Below are 15567 nucleotides of genomic sequence, written 5' to 3'. Positions count from 1 at the left end.
TAATCTAAAATATGCTTTACCCGCCAGTTTCGTATCCTTTTCAATCTGCTTGGAGTTTTCTCTAGTATTTGCAGAAATTCGTGCGTTAATTCTGCAAACAAAAATCAAAATAATGGTTTTAAATGAAAACCTGACAACATCTAACACAACGTACCACAACCACGTTTTAAGTTTTCCCAGGGAAGGTTTCTTTGTACAAGTTTTACAACTGACATTTATCTTAAATTTCCAATTAAATAGGTAATAGGAAACCAGTTAAGTATGCCATTAGTATCTTTCAGAAACAAGTATCTTTTAAAAATAGAACATAACACCATCAACAGAACTAGAAGAATTTTTGGGAAGAGTTTAAAACCTTTTCCATTTGAGATGTGTCAATAATTACTAAGCAAATGTGTACAATCTTTTAGGATAAAAAGTTAAAATAGCTGCATGCCATATACTGCCAATTGAGATGTGGACCATTACTTCAAATAGTGTTTTAAGTTATTTTTTAATATTTTATTCTTTCTCCATGGAATTCAGGTATACAATTAAGAGGTGTTTTTTTACACTTTACAGATTCCCAATCACAACCATTGATGCTTAATGTAGTCAAGGGAGACTTAGGCAACATGTACTAACAAGAGTGAGTGACGACAGTTCAGCATATTTTTGAAAACACAAAACAAAAAATGTTCAATTACTATGTTGTCTCATTACAAAAATGTATGGTACTAAATAAATTCTTCATCGAAATTTCTTCAATTTACAACTAACCATCAAGTAATTCCAGAGTCACTGATGGATCCACATATTCCCACCAGTGCTTGCCATCTGTAGATACAGGTATCTCCCAGTTGGACCACTTGCAAGCCAGATGAATACACACGCATGCAATCACGGTAGGTTTGTACTGCAAGCAAAATGTTGTCAGGTGCAAACTGAAGTGGAGAACATTTGACGATTGATGGATCATGGAAAAAATACAAGAGACAAAAAGAAAGGCTATTTAATTGCCAAATAAAAATACATACATGAATATCTGCAGAAGGTGGGTCACACTTCCAGTACAAAGCTGATAATAGGGCTACTCTAATACAGCACTGAAGAACATGTTTTCACATGTCCATAAACGGAGGCAGTATATACACCATTATACATTGACATAATGAAAAATTCACATCAAGCTACTACCCATGTTCTTTTCCAGATAGTTCTCAGAATGTTTGCAAGGTAAAATCCTTGATTTTAAAGAAATCAAAGCATTTAATAGGTGATAATTAACAGTAATCCTAGCCACATTTTTACCTAGCCAACTGTTTCTACTAAATATTATTTGCAAAATGACTGAAGTAATTTTAGTAAGTTTAGTCATCAGTTTGAGATGCAACTTTTAATCATGTGTAACCCACATGCTCTGTAACTTGATTTCGGAAGTTAATAGCAATCATTTACCTTCTTGTGGAGTGCACATGGCCTTTTAAGCAAAACTTCAACATAACAAAATCATCTTCTTTCAGTTATTTTGAACTTTATTTTTGCCAAATAGCAACAAAGTTACATTTTGGCAATGGTAGTCCCTCCAACAATGATGTTTTTATTACCTCCAGTTAACTTTAGGGGTCACTGAATAATTTCCACTGAACTGGAAGTACAACCCAACAACTTGCAGTTCATTAAATGAATTGTAAAGCTTTAATCTGAAAACATTAAAACATTGTTAGAAATTGTCAATTATGGAAAATTTAAATTCTGCAATTCAACGAGAAGTGTAAAAATGTTAAATGTTTTTATACTTACCATGAATGCTTGTGAATTCTAGGTTAAGTTTATCTCTTTGCAATCTTTAGTTGCTATTCAGGCTACCAATTTTTAGAGTTATGCACTCAGAATTGAATTAATGTAATCAGAGAGCACCACTACACTTCTCATTGTGCATTTAACCCCTTAAGTGTCCAAAACACCCTTGTACAGTACACCGCACTGCAAACAGAGATGCACCATCACTATAGATGAAGGGACTTTTCTCTGTCGCAACAAGGGCTTGGGACACTGATAAGGGGGCCCTGCAGTAAGGGAAGCAATAGTGTGCCTGAAACTGTGCAACAAAGAGGGTCAGGATAACAACCTGTTGGTAGCCATGAAATAGGATGTCTGTGCCAAATCCTTGCTTGCTGTAATGAAAATAAAGCAGAATTAGTCAAGTGAAAAAAAATAAGGACAGATATTTTAAATACAATTTAGGCACCACTCACTACATTCTGCAGGTGTAGCCAACATCTAATAGGCATCTTACTGGACACAAATGAAGATCTGGATAATTATTACTGCTATATTACATGAAAAACTTACCTCTCACTAACTGGGTACATTTCACCACATCAGTATGAGGGTGTTCAATAGTAATCTCAAAACCTGCAAAATTAAGTAACTTCAATTAACCTCAAATAACGTCTCAAACCATACACTGGGAATTTATTTTATGAGACTTTTTTAAAAAAGTGCTTGGGAACTACAGAAACTCAACTGAATTATTAAACATTTTTATTTTAAAGAAGTTTAAATGGGGGGTTAAACCAAGGTGAATTAAAAGTATCAATTGATGCAAATTTGGATGTTGCAGATTTTCTCACTTGTGCACTTTACTTGGAATATAGACTTGCAAAAATAGCCTTGTTCTTTCACATCCTTAAAACACATTCACGATGCCGGGCTTATGAAGTCAAATCACAATACTCAGTACCTAATGATTATGAAGACACGTAGTCCTCTTTTATTGTCATTTAGTAATGCATGCATTAAGAAATGATACATTATTTCCTGCGGTGTGGTATCACAAAACACAGGACAAACCTTAATGGCAGCCTTACCAGCAGCAGCTCTGGTGACATGCTTACTGAAGTCAAGAGGACAAGTAATACATTTCAGTTTGGGCATAGGTCTTGCAATAAAAATATGCATTCATAATGCATTTGAAGTTTATGTGTTTATACACGTAACACAGCACATGAATCAAGTTACACTATAAATTAAAATACAATTCAAAACGTATTTGTAAAGCACAGCACAGATAAATAGTAAACAGTTTGCCGACCTAGTGATGAGACCTCGGTGGTGGCAGGGTATTCATTAGTCTCGCAGCCTGAGGGAAGAATCTGTTACCCAGTCAGGCAGTCCCTAGTCCTTTTTAACAGTAGTGGAACAAAGACTGTGGGATGGGTGGTAGGGATCCTCAATGCTTCATGGCCTTGTATACAATACCCCCGGTAAATGTCGCAAATTGGTTGGGGGTGAGGGGGGAGAGGGAGGAGAGGGAGGGAAACCCCAGTCATCCTCTCAACACTTTTCTCTGAAGGGTCTTATGGTCCAATGCCTTGCAGTTTCTGTACCATACAATGATGTAGCCAGACAGGAATCAGCAGTGCTCCTGTAGAAAATTGTCACTGGGACAGAGAACCCTGCACTCCTCAATCTCCTCAAAGTGTAGACAGCACTGCATCTTCTTGACTAACGAGGGGTTGTGGGTCTAGGTTAGATTGTCCATTTTGTGCACTTCACTCTCTCCATGGCAGAGCCATTGATGTGCAATGGAGTGGTTGACCTGTAAGTTCCTGAAGTCCACAATCATCTTATTTGTCTTGTTCACATTGAGATTCAGGTTGTTGTTTCATACCACCTAAAAGCCTTTATCTTCTCTCTGTATGCTGACTCATCATTATTACTGAAGAGGCCAAGCACTGTTGTATCATCAGTGAACTTGATGCGGTTTCAGCTGAATTTGGCAGTGTAGTCGCAAGCCAGCAGTGTAAACAGCAGTGGCCTGAGAACCAGTGCTCAGCACGATGGAGCTTGAATAATTGCTGTCAACTTGGACAGACTGGGCTCTTTCCGTCAAGAAGTCCAAGATCCGGTTACAGAGAGGGTCGTTAAGTCCCAACAGGGTCAGATTCCCCACCAGCCTCCGAGGCATAGTTTTCTAGTAGGGACAGAATGGAGTGGAGTGCTGATGCTATGGTATCATCATTGGACCGGTTTGATTTCATGATTGGTGAAGTCAGCGCCACTGGGAGGTAATCATTTAGGCTAGTTCTGGCCATTGTTTCAAGACTTCACACTTATCTTCTGTAGCAACTATATTACATAAAAGCATGGAGATCCACACTAACACCTGAAGGGCAAAATTTAGACAATGCATCTGGGAAAGGGAAAGTCATCTGGACACTCCTTCAGGACAGAATCATAAATGAGGATGGTATATAGGGGATTCCATTGAGGGTACATTTAGAAGGCTGCGATGAAATAAAGCAATAAAACGCAGTAGAGACAGCAGCACGTACATGAGGATATAATCAAAGCACAAGGACAACACTGGAGGCTCTTAAATTGAACACATCTATCATTTACAACAATGTTCATTAATTAAAGCCACAGGTTCAAATAAATGTATGCACTCTGAAAGCCATATTAGGGATACAGAATGACCAAGGCTGGGAATTAAAATGCTTCAGGATATTTATCTTTTAGAAGTGAAAGAAAATGGAAGAGGTGGGATAGCCTGACTTTAACCAAAGAAAGAAAAGGCAGCAGGGATGGCAGGTGCTGGTATCAAAGTTCAGTAAATCCAGTAATAAGCAGTTTGACCATGCAAGAATTTATCATTTTGCCTCCGATAAGTGGGCAGTTTGGAACTTCTAGTTATGATGCTGCTATTAGGTAGATGGACAAAAAAAAACTTTAATGGAAGATGACGACCTTCTCATAATCCACACACCACGAATTTTGTGGTCTGTGCGAGTAATCCATATACAATAATGATGAATCTAAATTAGAGTAATAATTTCTCCTGATTTATTGAAAATCTTTTGGTTGCTCAACCTACTGATCTAGTAGGCTATTTTAGATGTAGTATTGTACAACAACAAAATGAGACATGTACAGGGTCTAGAGGGAAGAGCAATCATCATACAATAGAATTTTACAGAAACAAAGTAAAACAGTTCAATTTGAAATTAGGTTCTTAAACTTAAAGATAATTATGAACCATGAGGGTTTAGATTGAGAAGCTACATCTACCTTTGTAGTTGGGGGTTAAAAACAATTTGTCAAAAGGAAAAGAGTAATACAAGTTAATAGAGGCACTCAGATTGATAGTTAAATAACAGATTTATTTGGTCCGCTTGAGACAGGAAATAATGGAAGACAGTAGATCAAAGAACTCAAAAACTATTAGTATTGAAATAACAGAACCAAAAGCTATAAATATCTCCAGGAGTATTCCAGGGGCTAAAGGTACTGTCTATGACCTTCCAAAATTCCATTAATTTAACCAGGTTCCCGGTTTTTACAAGGTTGCAGATACAACTACACTATTCAAGACAGAAAAAAAATCACATACCAGTTGGTCCTATTTCTGGAGTAGGGAAAATGTTAGAATGTTTTGAGGACACTCAACATCTTGTTTAAAAATATCATTTGATACAGTGCATTTCAATTTTCAGATGGTCTTTGAAATCTGAGGGGAAACTGCACCCTGAATGAATCTATGCAAATCGCAGGGAAAACAAACTCTTAGTCAGAATTTAAACTCAGGTTGCTGGAGCCATGAGCTTACACTACCAGCTACTTGGATAATTAGGGGTGACCAACTTTGGTTGAAGATTGAAAGTGAAACCTTTAAGAGTGAGATTAGAAGATGACATGTATAATCATTAGAAATTAATATGCAGGTTCAGAAAGGAAAAAGGCAAAGAATATATTAGCCTTTATTGCAAAAGGATTGAGTATAACAATAGGGATCTCTTTCTCTAATTATATACAGCCCTGTTGAGACTTATCTGGAATAAAGTGGACAATCTGGTCTCTCACATCAATGAAGGATACACTTGCAATGGAGGAAGTACAGCAAAGGTTCATCAGACTGATGAATGGAAAAGTAGGGTTTTTCTAAAGGAGAAGTGGCTAAACAGACAAGGCTTGTGTGAGTTTGAAATAAAGCTCTTTCATTAAGAAATACAAAATTCTTAAGGGGATTGATAAGGTAGATGCAGAAGTAAGATTGCCACTTACTGGAACTAGGGATCAGCATCAAAATAAGGAACTGAATCAGTCTTTCAGAATAAAATTAAGATATTCCTTCACCAGGGAAAGATGGGCCAAACGTTGACAAATGTTTTTCCTATTAGGGAAATGAAAGGATATGGAGCTTGAATAGGAAAGTACTAAGGTAAGGTCAGCCACAGCAGACCAAGCAAAATAAGACTGAGAGGCCCACTGCTGTTTCTTAACACGACGGCAGAAAATCTTTGATCCTACCATGATCAGTATCTAGCTACCTTGACTTGCACTCCTGTATAATTATTTGAATAGAGATATAGCAGAAAATTTACAATAGGTGCTTTCACTGTCCACTAAAGTTAAAGCACCATTTAAGCACAAGTCACAAAATTATTATAAGTATCAAGAATATTTCTCATCTTATACCCATTCAAAAGCAAATCTGATTACTGAATCCACTGAAAATACAATTGCAAAAAAGCTGCATACACTTTAGATGGAACAGGAATTCACTTGAATCTCAAAACATCCAGTGTGATTTATCACAGCTTCTGAAGCAGAAGAATTCGTTATTTATAATTTAATCAGTTCCATTGGAAAAACAGAGGCTGTGATTTAATCTGGAAGGAGCCAGAAGACAGTCAAAATAAGTGAAAGAGAAAAGAATTGCTGTAAAAATTACTTTTAGCCTAAATATGATAGAAACTGTCAGTGCCGCTTATCCATAAGACATGGGAGCAGAATTAGACCATCTGGCCCATCGAGTCTGCTCTGCCATTCAATCATGGCTGATCTTTTTTTTTAAAAAAACCTCCTCCTCAACCCAAGTTCTCAGCCTTCTCCCCGTAACCTTTGATGCCATGTCCAATCAAGAACCTATCAGGTGACTTTAAACTAGAATGGTTGGGGGGTGGGAATCAAATTAAAGAGGCTAGGCGTGAGGAGGTTAGTTCACAACAGAGGGATGGGAACCAGTGCAGAGAGACAGAGGGGTGTAAAGTGAGGGTAGAAGCAAAAAGTACAAAGGAGAAAAGTAAAAGTGGCAGACCGACAAATCCAGGGCAAGCATTAAAAAGGGCCACTTTTCAACATAATTGTATAAGGGCTAAGAGAGTTGTAAAAGAGCGCCTGAAGGCTTTATGTGTCAATGCAAGGAGCATTCGTAATAAGGTGGATGAATTGAAAGTGCAGATTGTTATTAATGATTATGATACAGTTGGGATCACAGAGACATGGCTCCAGGGTGACCAGGGATGGGAGCTCAACGTTCAGGGATATTCAATATTCAGGAGGGTTAGACATGAAGGAAGGGGAGGTGGGGTGGCGTTGCTGGTTAAAGATGAGATTAACGCAATAGAAAGGAAAGACATAAGCCGGGAAGATGTGGAATCGATATGGGTAGAGCTGCGTAACACTAAGGGGCAGAAGACGCTGGTGGGAGTTGTGTACAGGCCACCAAACAGTAGTAGTGGGGTCGGAGATGGTATTAAACAGGAAATTAGAAACGTGTGCAATAAAGGAACAGCAGTTATAATGGGTGACTTCAATCTGCATGTAGACTGGGTGAACCAAATTGGTAAAGGTGCTGAGGAAGAGGATTTCTTGGAATGTATGCGGGATGGTTTTTTGAACCAACATGTCGAGGAACCAACTAGAGAGCAGGCTATTCTGGACTGGGTTTTGAGCAATGAGGAAGGGTTATTAGCAATCTTGTCATGAGAGACCCCTTGGGTAAGAGTGACCATAATATGGTGGAATTCTTCATTAAGATGGAGAGTGACATAGTCAATTCAGAAACAAAGGTTCTGAACTTAAAGAGGGGTAACTTTGAAGGTATGAGACGTGAATTAGCTAAGATAGACTGGCAAATGACACTTAAAGGATTGACGGTGGATATGCAATGGCAAGCATTTAAAGATTGCATGGATGAACTACAACAATTGTTCATCCCAGTTTGGCAAAAGAATAAATCAAGGAAGGTAGTGCACCCGTGGCTGACAAGAGAAATTAAATCAATTCCAAAGAAGAAGCATACAAATTAGCCAGAGAAAGTGGCTCACCTGAGGACTGGGAGAAATTCAGAGTTCAGCAGAGGAGGACAAAGGGCTTAATTAGGAAGGGGAAAAAAGATTATGAGAGAAAACTGGCAGGGAACATAAAAACTGACTGTAAAAGCTTTTATAGATGTGTAAAAAGGAAAAGACTGGTAAAGACAAATGTAGGTCCCCTGCAGACAGAAACAGGTGAATTGATTATAGGGAGCAAGGACATGGCAGACCAATTGAATAATTACTTTGGTTCTGTCTTCACTAAGGAGGACATAAATAATCTTCCAGAAATAGTAAGGGACAGAGGGTCCAGTGAGATGGAGGAACTGAGCGAAATATATGTTAGTAGGGAAGTGGTGTTAGGTAAATTGAAGGGATTGAAGGCAGATAAATCCCCAGGGCCAGATGGTCTGCATCCTAGAGTGCTTAAGGAAGTAGCCCAAGAAATAGTGGATGCATTAGTAATAATTTTTCAAAACTCGTTAGATTCTGGACTAGTTCCTGAGGATTGGAAGGTGGCTAATGAAACCCCACTTTTTAAAAAAGGAGGGAGAGAGAAACCGGGGAATTATAGACCGGTTAGTCTAACGTCGGTGGTGGGGAAACTGCTGGAGTCAGTTATCAAGGATGTGATAACAGCACATTTGGAAAGCGGTGAAATGATCGGACAAAGTCAGCATGGATTTGTGAAAGGAAAATCATGTCTGACGAATCTCAGAATTTTTTGAGGATGTAACTAGTAGAGTGGATAGGGGAGAACCAGTGGATGTGGTATATTTGGATTTTCAAAAGGCTTTTGACAAGGTCCCACACAGGAGATTAGTGTGCAAACTTAAAGCACACAGTACTGGGGGTAAGGTATTGGTGTGGGTGGAGAATTGGTTAGCAGACAGGAAGCAAAGAGTGGGAATAAACGGGACCTTTTCAGAATGGGAGGCGGTGACTAGTGGGGTACCGCAAAGCTCAGTGCTGGAACCCCAGTTGTTTACAATATATATTAATGACTTGGATGAGGGAATTAAATGCAGCATCTCCAAGTTTGCGGATGACACGAAGCTGGGTGGCAGTGTTAGCAGTGAGGAGGATGCTAAGAGGATGCAGGGTGACTTGGATAGGTTGGGTGAGTGGGCAAATTCATGGCAGATGCAATTTAATGTGGATAAATCTGAAGTTACCCACTTTGGTGGCAAAAATAGGAAAACAGATTATTATCTGAATGGTGGCCGATTAGGAAAAGGGGAGGTGCAACGAGACCTGGGTGTCATTATACACCAGTCATTGAAAGTGGGCATGCAGGTACAGCAGACGGTGAAAAAGGCGAATGGTATGCTGGCATTTATAGCGAGAGGATTCGAGTACAGGAGCAGGGAGGTACTACTGCAGTTGTACAAGGCCTTGGTGAGACCACACCTGGAGTATTGTGTGCAGTTTTGGTCCCCTAATCTGAGGAAAGACATCTTTGCCATAGAGGGAGGACAAAGAAGGTTCACCAGATTGATTCCTGGGATGGCAGGACTTTCATATGAAAAAAGACTGGATGACCTGGGCTTGTACTTGTTGGAATTTAGAAGATTGAGGGGGGATCTGATTGAAACGTATAAGATCCTAAAGGGATTGGACAGGCTAGATGCAGGAAGATTGTTCCCGATGTTGGGGAAGTCCAGAACGAGGGGTCACAGTTTGAGGATAGAGGGGAAGCCTTTTAGGACCGAGATTAGGAAAAACTTCTTCACACAGAGAGTGGTAAATCTGTGGAATTCTCTGCCACAGGAATCTGTTGAGGCCAGTTCATTGGCTATATTTAAGAGGGAGTTAGATATGGCCCTTGTGGCTATGGGGGTCAGGGGGTATGGAGGGAAGGCTGGTGCAGGGTTCTGAGTTGGATGATCAGCCATGATCATAATAAATGGCGGTGCAGTGCAGGCTCGAAGGGCTGAATGGCCTACTCCTGCACCTATTTTCTATGTTTCTATCAATCTCTGCCTTAAATACACCCAACAACCTGGTCTCCCCAGCTGCACGTCCTGCACAAGGACTCAAGTCCCCTTTAGTATATTCTCTCCATTTAGAAAATAGTCAACCCTCTCACTTCTTTTATCAGAGTACTTCTTTGCCCATTCTCCTAATCTGAGTCTCTCTACTTCCTTACAATTACCCAACCCTCCTCCTATATTCATATCGCCTATAAACTTCACAACAAAGCCACACCACCCAAATCATTGAAATGTAACGTAAACACAGACCCCTATGGAACACCACTGGCCACTGGCAGCCAGACAGAAACGGCTCCCTTACCCACTCTTTGCCTCCTGCCAATCAGCCACTGCTTTATCACTGCTAGAATCTTTTCTGTAATTCCACAGGCTTGTAGCTTGTTGAACAGCCTCATGTGTGTCACCTTGTCAAAGGCTTTCTGAAAATCCAAGTACACAAAATCAACCGATTCTCCTTTGACTATCTTGCTTGTTGTTTCTTCTAAGAATTCCAACAGATTTGTCAGGTAAGATTTTCCCAAGGAAACTATGCTGAATACGGCCTGTTTTACCATGTACCTCCAGGCATCCTGAGACCTCACCCTTAATAATCAATTCCAACATCTTTCTAATCACTGAGGTCAGACTAACTGGCTTATATTTTCCTTTCTTCTGCCCCTCTCCCTTCTTGAAGAGTAGAGTGACATTTGTGATCTTCCAGTCTTCTGGAACAATTCCAGAATGTAGTGATTCTTGAAAGATCATTACTAATACCACCATGATCTCTTCAGCCACCTTCTTCATAACTCAGGGTGTACACCACCTGGTCCAGGTGACTCATCTACCTCCAGACCTTTGTTTCCCCAAGAATCTTCTCTCTAGTTATGGTAACAATAGACAATAGGTGCAGAAGTAGGCCATTTGGCCCTTCAAGCGAGCACCGCCATTCACTGTGATCATGGCTGATCATCCACAATCAGTACCCTGTTCCTGCCTTCTCCCCATATCCCTTGACTCCGTTATCTTTAAGAGCTCTAACTCTTTCTTGAAAGAATCCAGAGAATTGGCCTCCACTGCCTTCTGAGGCAGAGCATTCCACAGATCCACAACCCTCTGTGTGAAAGTTTTTCCTCAACTCCGTTCTAAATGTCCTACCCTTTATTCTTAAACTGTGGCCTCTGGTTCTGGACTCCCCCAACATCGGGAACATGTTTCCTGCCTCCAGCATGTCCAATCCCTTAATAATCTTCTGTTTCAATCAGATCCCCTCTCATCCTTCTAAATTCCAGTGTATACAAGCCCAGTCGCTCCAATCTTTCAACATACGACAGTCCCGCCATCCTGGGAATTAACCTTGTGAACCTACACTGTACTCCCTCCATAGCAAGAATGTCCTTCCTCAAATTTGGAGACCAAAACTGCACACAATACTCCAGGTGTGGTCTCACCAGGGCCCTGTACAACTGCAGAAGGACCTCTTTGCTCCTATACTCAACTCCCCTTGTTATGAAGGCCAAGATGCCATTAGCTTTCTTCACTGCCTGCTGTACCTGCATGTTTACTTTCAGTGACTGATGAACAAGGACACCTAGATCTCACTGTACTTCCACTTTTCCTAACTTGACTCCATTTAGATAATAATCTGCCTTCCTGTTCTTGCCACCAAAGTGGATAACCTCACACTTATCCACATTAAACTGCATCTGCCCACTTACCCAACCGGTCCAAGTCACCCTGTATTCTCAAAACATCCTCCTCACATTTCACAGTCACCCAGTGTGTCATCTGCAAATTTGCTAATGTTACTTTTAATCCCTTCATCGAAATCATTAATATATATTGTAAATAGCTGTGGTCCCAGCACCAAGCCTTGCGGTACCCCACTAGTCACTGCCTGCCAGTCTGAAAAGGTCCCGTTAATCCCTACTCTGTGTTTCCTGTCTGCTAAACAATTTTCTATCCATGTTAGTACCCTACCCCCAATATCATGGGATCTAATTTTGCCCACTAATCTCCTATGTGGGACCTTATCAAAGGCTTTCTGAAAGTCCAGGTACTGGTTTTCCCATGTCCATTTTCATAGTTACATCCTCAAAAAATTCCAGATGATTAGTCAAGCACGATTTCCCCTTCGTAAATCCATTCTGACTCTGACCTATCCTGCTACTGCTATCCAAATATGCTGCTATTTCATCTTTTATAATTGATTCCAGCATCTTCCCCACCACTGATGTCAGACTAACTGGTCTATAATTGTCTGTTTTCTCTCTCCCTCCTTTCTTAAAAACTGGGATAATATTAGCTACCCTCCAATCCACAGGAACTGATCCTGAATCTATAGAACATTGGAAAATGATTACCAAATGCGTCCACAATTTCTAGAGCCACCTCCTTAAGTACCCTGGGATGCAGACCTTCAGGCCCTGGGGATTTATCACCCTTCAGTCCCATCAGTTTACTCAACACCATTTTCTGCCTAATGCGAATTTCCTTCAGTTCCTCTGTTACCCTAGGTCCTCTGGCCACTATTACATCTGGGAGATTGTTTGTGCCTTCCCTAGTGAAGACAGATCCAAAGCACCTGTTCAGCTCATCTGCCATTTCCTTGTTCCCCATAATAAATTCACCCTTTTCTGTCTTCAAGGGCCCAACTTTGATCTTAACTAATTTTTTCCTCTTCACATACCTAAAGGAGCTTACTAACCTCCTCTATAATTCTTGGCTAGCTTACATTCGTACCTCATCTTTTCCCCCCGTATTGCCTTTTTAGTTATCTTCTGTTGTTCCTTAAAAGTCTCCAAATCCTCCGGCTTCCTGCTCAACCTTGCTATGTTATACTTCCTCTTTTATTTTTATGCTGTCCTTGACTTCCCTTGTCATCCATGGTCGCCCCTTAGAATCTTTCTTCCTCTTTGGAACGAACTGATCCTGCACCTTCTGCATTATTCCCAGAAATACCTGTCATTGTTGTTCCACTGTCATCCCTGCTAGGGTATCTTTCCAGTCAACTTTAGCCAGCTCCTCCCTCATGGGTCCATAGTCTCCTTTGTTCAACTGTAATACTGACACTTCCAATTTTCCCTTCTCCATCTCAAATTGTAGATTAAAACTCATCATGTTATGGGCAGTACCTCCTAAATGGCTCCTTTACCTGGAGTTCCCTTATCAAATCTGGCTCATTACAAAACACTAAATCCAGAATTGCCTTCTCCCTGGTAGGCTCTAACACAAGCTGCTCTAAGAATCCATCTCTGAGGCTCTCCACAAACTCCCTTTCTTGGGGTCCAGTACCAACCTGATTTTCCCTTCTAAACCTCCAATCTGCTATATCTAGCAAGATCAACAACACCCTGGCGAAGCTACTGACCCACACACTTCTGTACCCTGACTCTTTGAAACTTCCTCCATACTGCAAATGTTTTCCACAATGAAGAGTAATGCAAAATACTCACTCAGTTCATCTGCTATTTTGTTGTCTTGCAATACTAACTCTCCAGCATCGTTTTCCAGTGGTTTCACTTCTTTTACACTTTATGATTCTGAAGACATTTTTGGCATCCTCTTATTATTGGCTAGCTTACTTACATATTCCATCTTTGCCTTAATTACTTTTTTAGTTGCCTTTAAAAACTTCCTACCAATCTTTGCTCTACTATATACCCTCCCTTTGGCTTTGACTTCTCTTGTCATCTTTCCTTTAGAATGTTTCTTCCTCTTTGGGATATACATATCCTGTGCCTTCCAAATTGCTTCCAGAAATTCCAGCCATTGCTGCTCTGCTGTCAACCCTGCCAGTGTTCTTTTCCAATCAATTCTGGTCAACTCCTTTCTCTGTAACTCCCTTTACTCCACTGTAATACTGATACATTAAACTTGAGCTTCCCAAATTTCAGGGTGAATTTGATCATATTAAGATCACTTGCCCTAAGGGTTCTTTTATATTACGCTCCCTAAATCAATTCTGGTTCATTGCACAACACCCAATCCAGAATAGTTGATCATCCCTCTAGTGGGCTCAACCACAAGCAGCTTTAAAAATTCACCTCGTAGGCACTCTAGAAATTCCCCTTCCTGTAATCCAGCACCAACCTGATTTTCCCAATCTACCTGCATATTGAAATCTCCATGACTACTGTAACATCGCCATTTTGGCATGCAGTTTCCACCTCCTGTTGTAATTTGTAGACCATATCCTTGCCACTGTTCAGGAGCCTGTATACAACTCCCATCAGGGTCTTTGTACGCTTGCAGTTCCTTAGCTCTATCCACAATGATAGAACACCTTTCATCCCTTTGTCACCTCTAAAGATTTATGTCATTTTTTAAACCAACAGAGCAATGCCACTTCCTCTGCCTTCCCGCCTGTCCTTTTGATATAATGTGCATCCTTGGACTCCCAGCTATAATACCATGATTCAGTGATGCCTACTATGTCATACCTGCCAACTGTGTTGCAAGTTCATCTACCTTATTCCATATACTGTCCGCAATCAGATACACCTTCAGTCCCGTACTCACTCTTTTCGATTTTGTTGCACCACACCCAACCTTTTGATTCCTTTTAAACTTTGTCTGATGCCTTACCAACATCTCCCCACATTAAGGGGAACTTGAGGGGAAATTTCTTCACTCAGAGGGTCATGAGTGTGTGGAATGAGCTGCCAGTGCTAGTGATGGATGCAAGGTTGGTTTCAACATTTCAAAGTTTAGATAGGTACATGGATGGTACAGGTATTGAATGCTGTGGTGATGGTGCAGGTCAATGGGAGTAGGCTCTGAGTAGATGGGCCGAAGGGTCTATTTCTATGCTGTAATTTTCTATGACTCAGACTCAGAGCAATATCAGATAGATTAAGAATAAAATCAAGATTGCTATATGACTACACACAATTCCTATTCAGACAACTGAAAGTTATCACTTTAATTATTTCATAGCTATTCATATTCTGGGAATTCAATGAAAAAAACTCGGTAGGAATATAGTGTTGGAAATAGTTTGAAGAGCCAAACAAAAATTTTGAGTTACAAAGAATATATGTGTTATAGCAACCGATTTATTAATCGGCAGAGTACAGAGTAGACCCTTCTGGACATTCGAGCCACGCCACCCAGCAATTCTCCAATTTAATCCGAGTCTAATCATGGAACAATTTATAATGACCAAATAACCTATCAACCGGTGCATGCTTGGAATGTGGCAGGAAACAGAGGAAACCCACACAGGGAACTTATAAACTCCTTACAGGCAGTGGCAGGAATTGAACTGGAGTCACATGTACTGTAAAGCCTTGTGTTAACCTCTAGGCTACTGTGCTGCCCCAACTGATATTTGAGTCAACATTATTAGCCCTTTGACTTCTAACTAGAGCAATCATTACAGTAAAGCATGTTATCTCTAAGTGCATTCACCCAGCGTGTTTGGATGTCTCACATCATGTTACAGCTAATCAAATGCAATTCAGTCACTGGAGCAACTTATTGTGCAATAAAGCATTGTCTCCCCAAAATAA

The 15567-nt window shown here is 40.4% G+C and overlaps 1 protein-coding gene across 4 annotated transcripts in view; it reads right to left on the bottom strand.

Annotated features, from left to right (window-relative positions):
• The window catches only part of ccnt2a (cyclin T2a), a 43204-nt gene that overhangs the window by 6855 nt on the left and 20782 nt on the right, over positions 1–15567 (bottom strand). For 2 of the 4 annotated variants that reach the window (XM_063052505.1, XM_063052506.1), the window contains exons 5-8: positions 2335–2397; positions 2111–2156; positions 760–923; positions 21–91 (exon numbers count right to left, since the gene is read on the bottom strand). In XM_063052505.1, coding sequence (XP_062908575.1) covers positions 21–91; positions 760–923; positions 2111–2156; positions 2335–2397 — 344 coding nt within the window. The other 2 variants (XR_010018477.1, XR_010018478.1) reach the window with 2 other exon arrangements.

The sequence above is a fragment of the Mobula hypostoma genome, chromosome 6 (genome assembly GCF_963921235.1).
Source record: "Mobula hypostoma chromosome 6, sMobHyp1.1, whole genome shotgun sequence".
In the NCBI taxonomy this organism is placed as follows: domain Eukaryota; kingdom Metazoa; phylum Chordata; class Chondrichthyes; order Myliobatiformes; family Myliobatidae; genus Mobula; species Mobula hypostoma.
The sequence above is the reverse complement of the archived record's forward strand: the minus strand, read 5'-3'. Positions and strand labels throughout refer to the sequence as shown.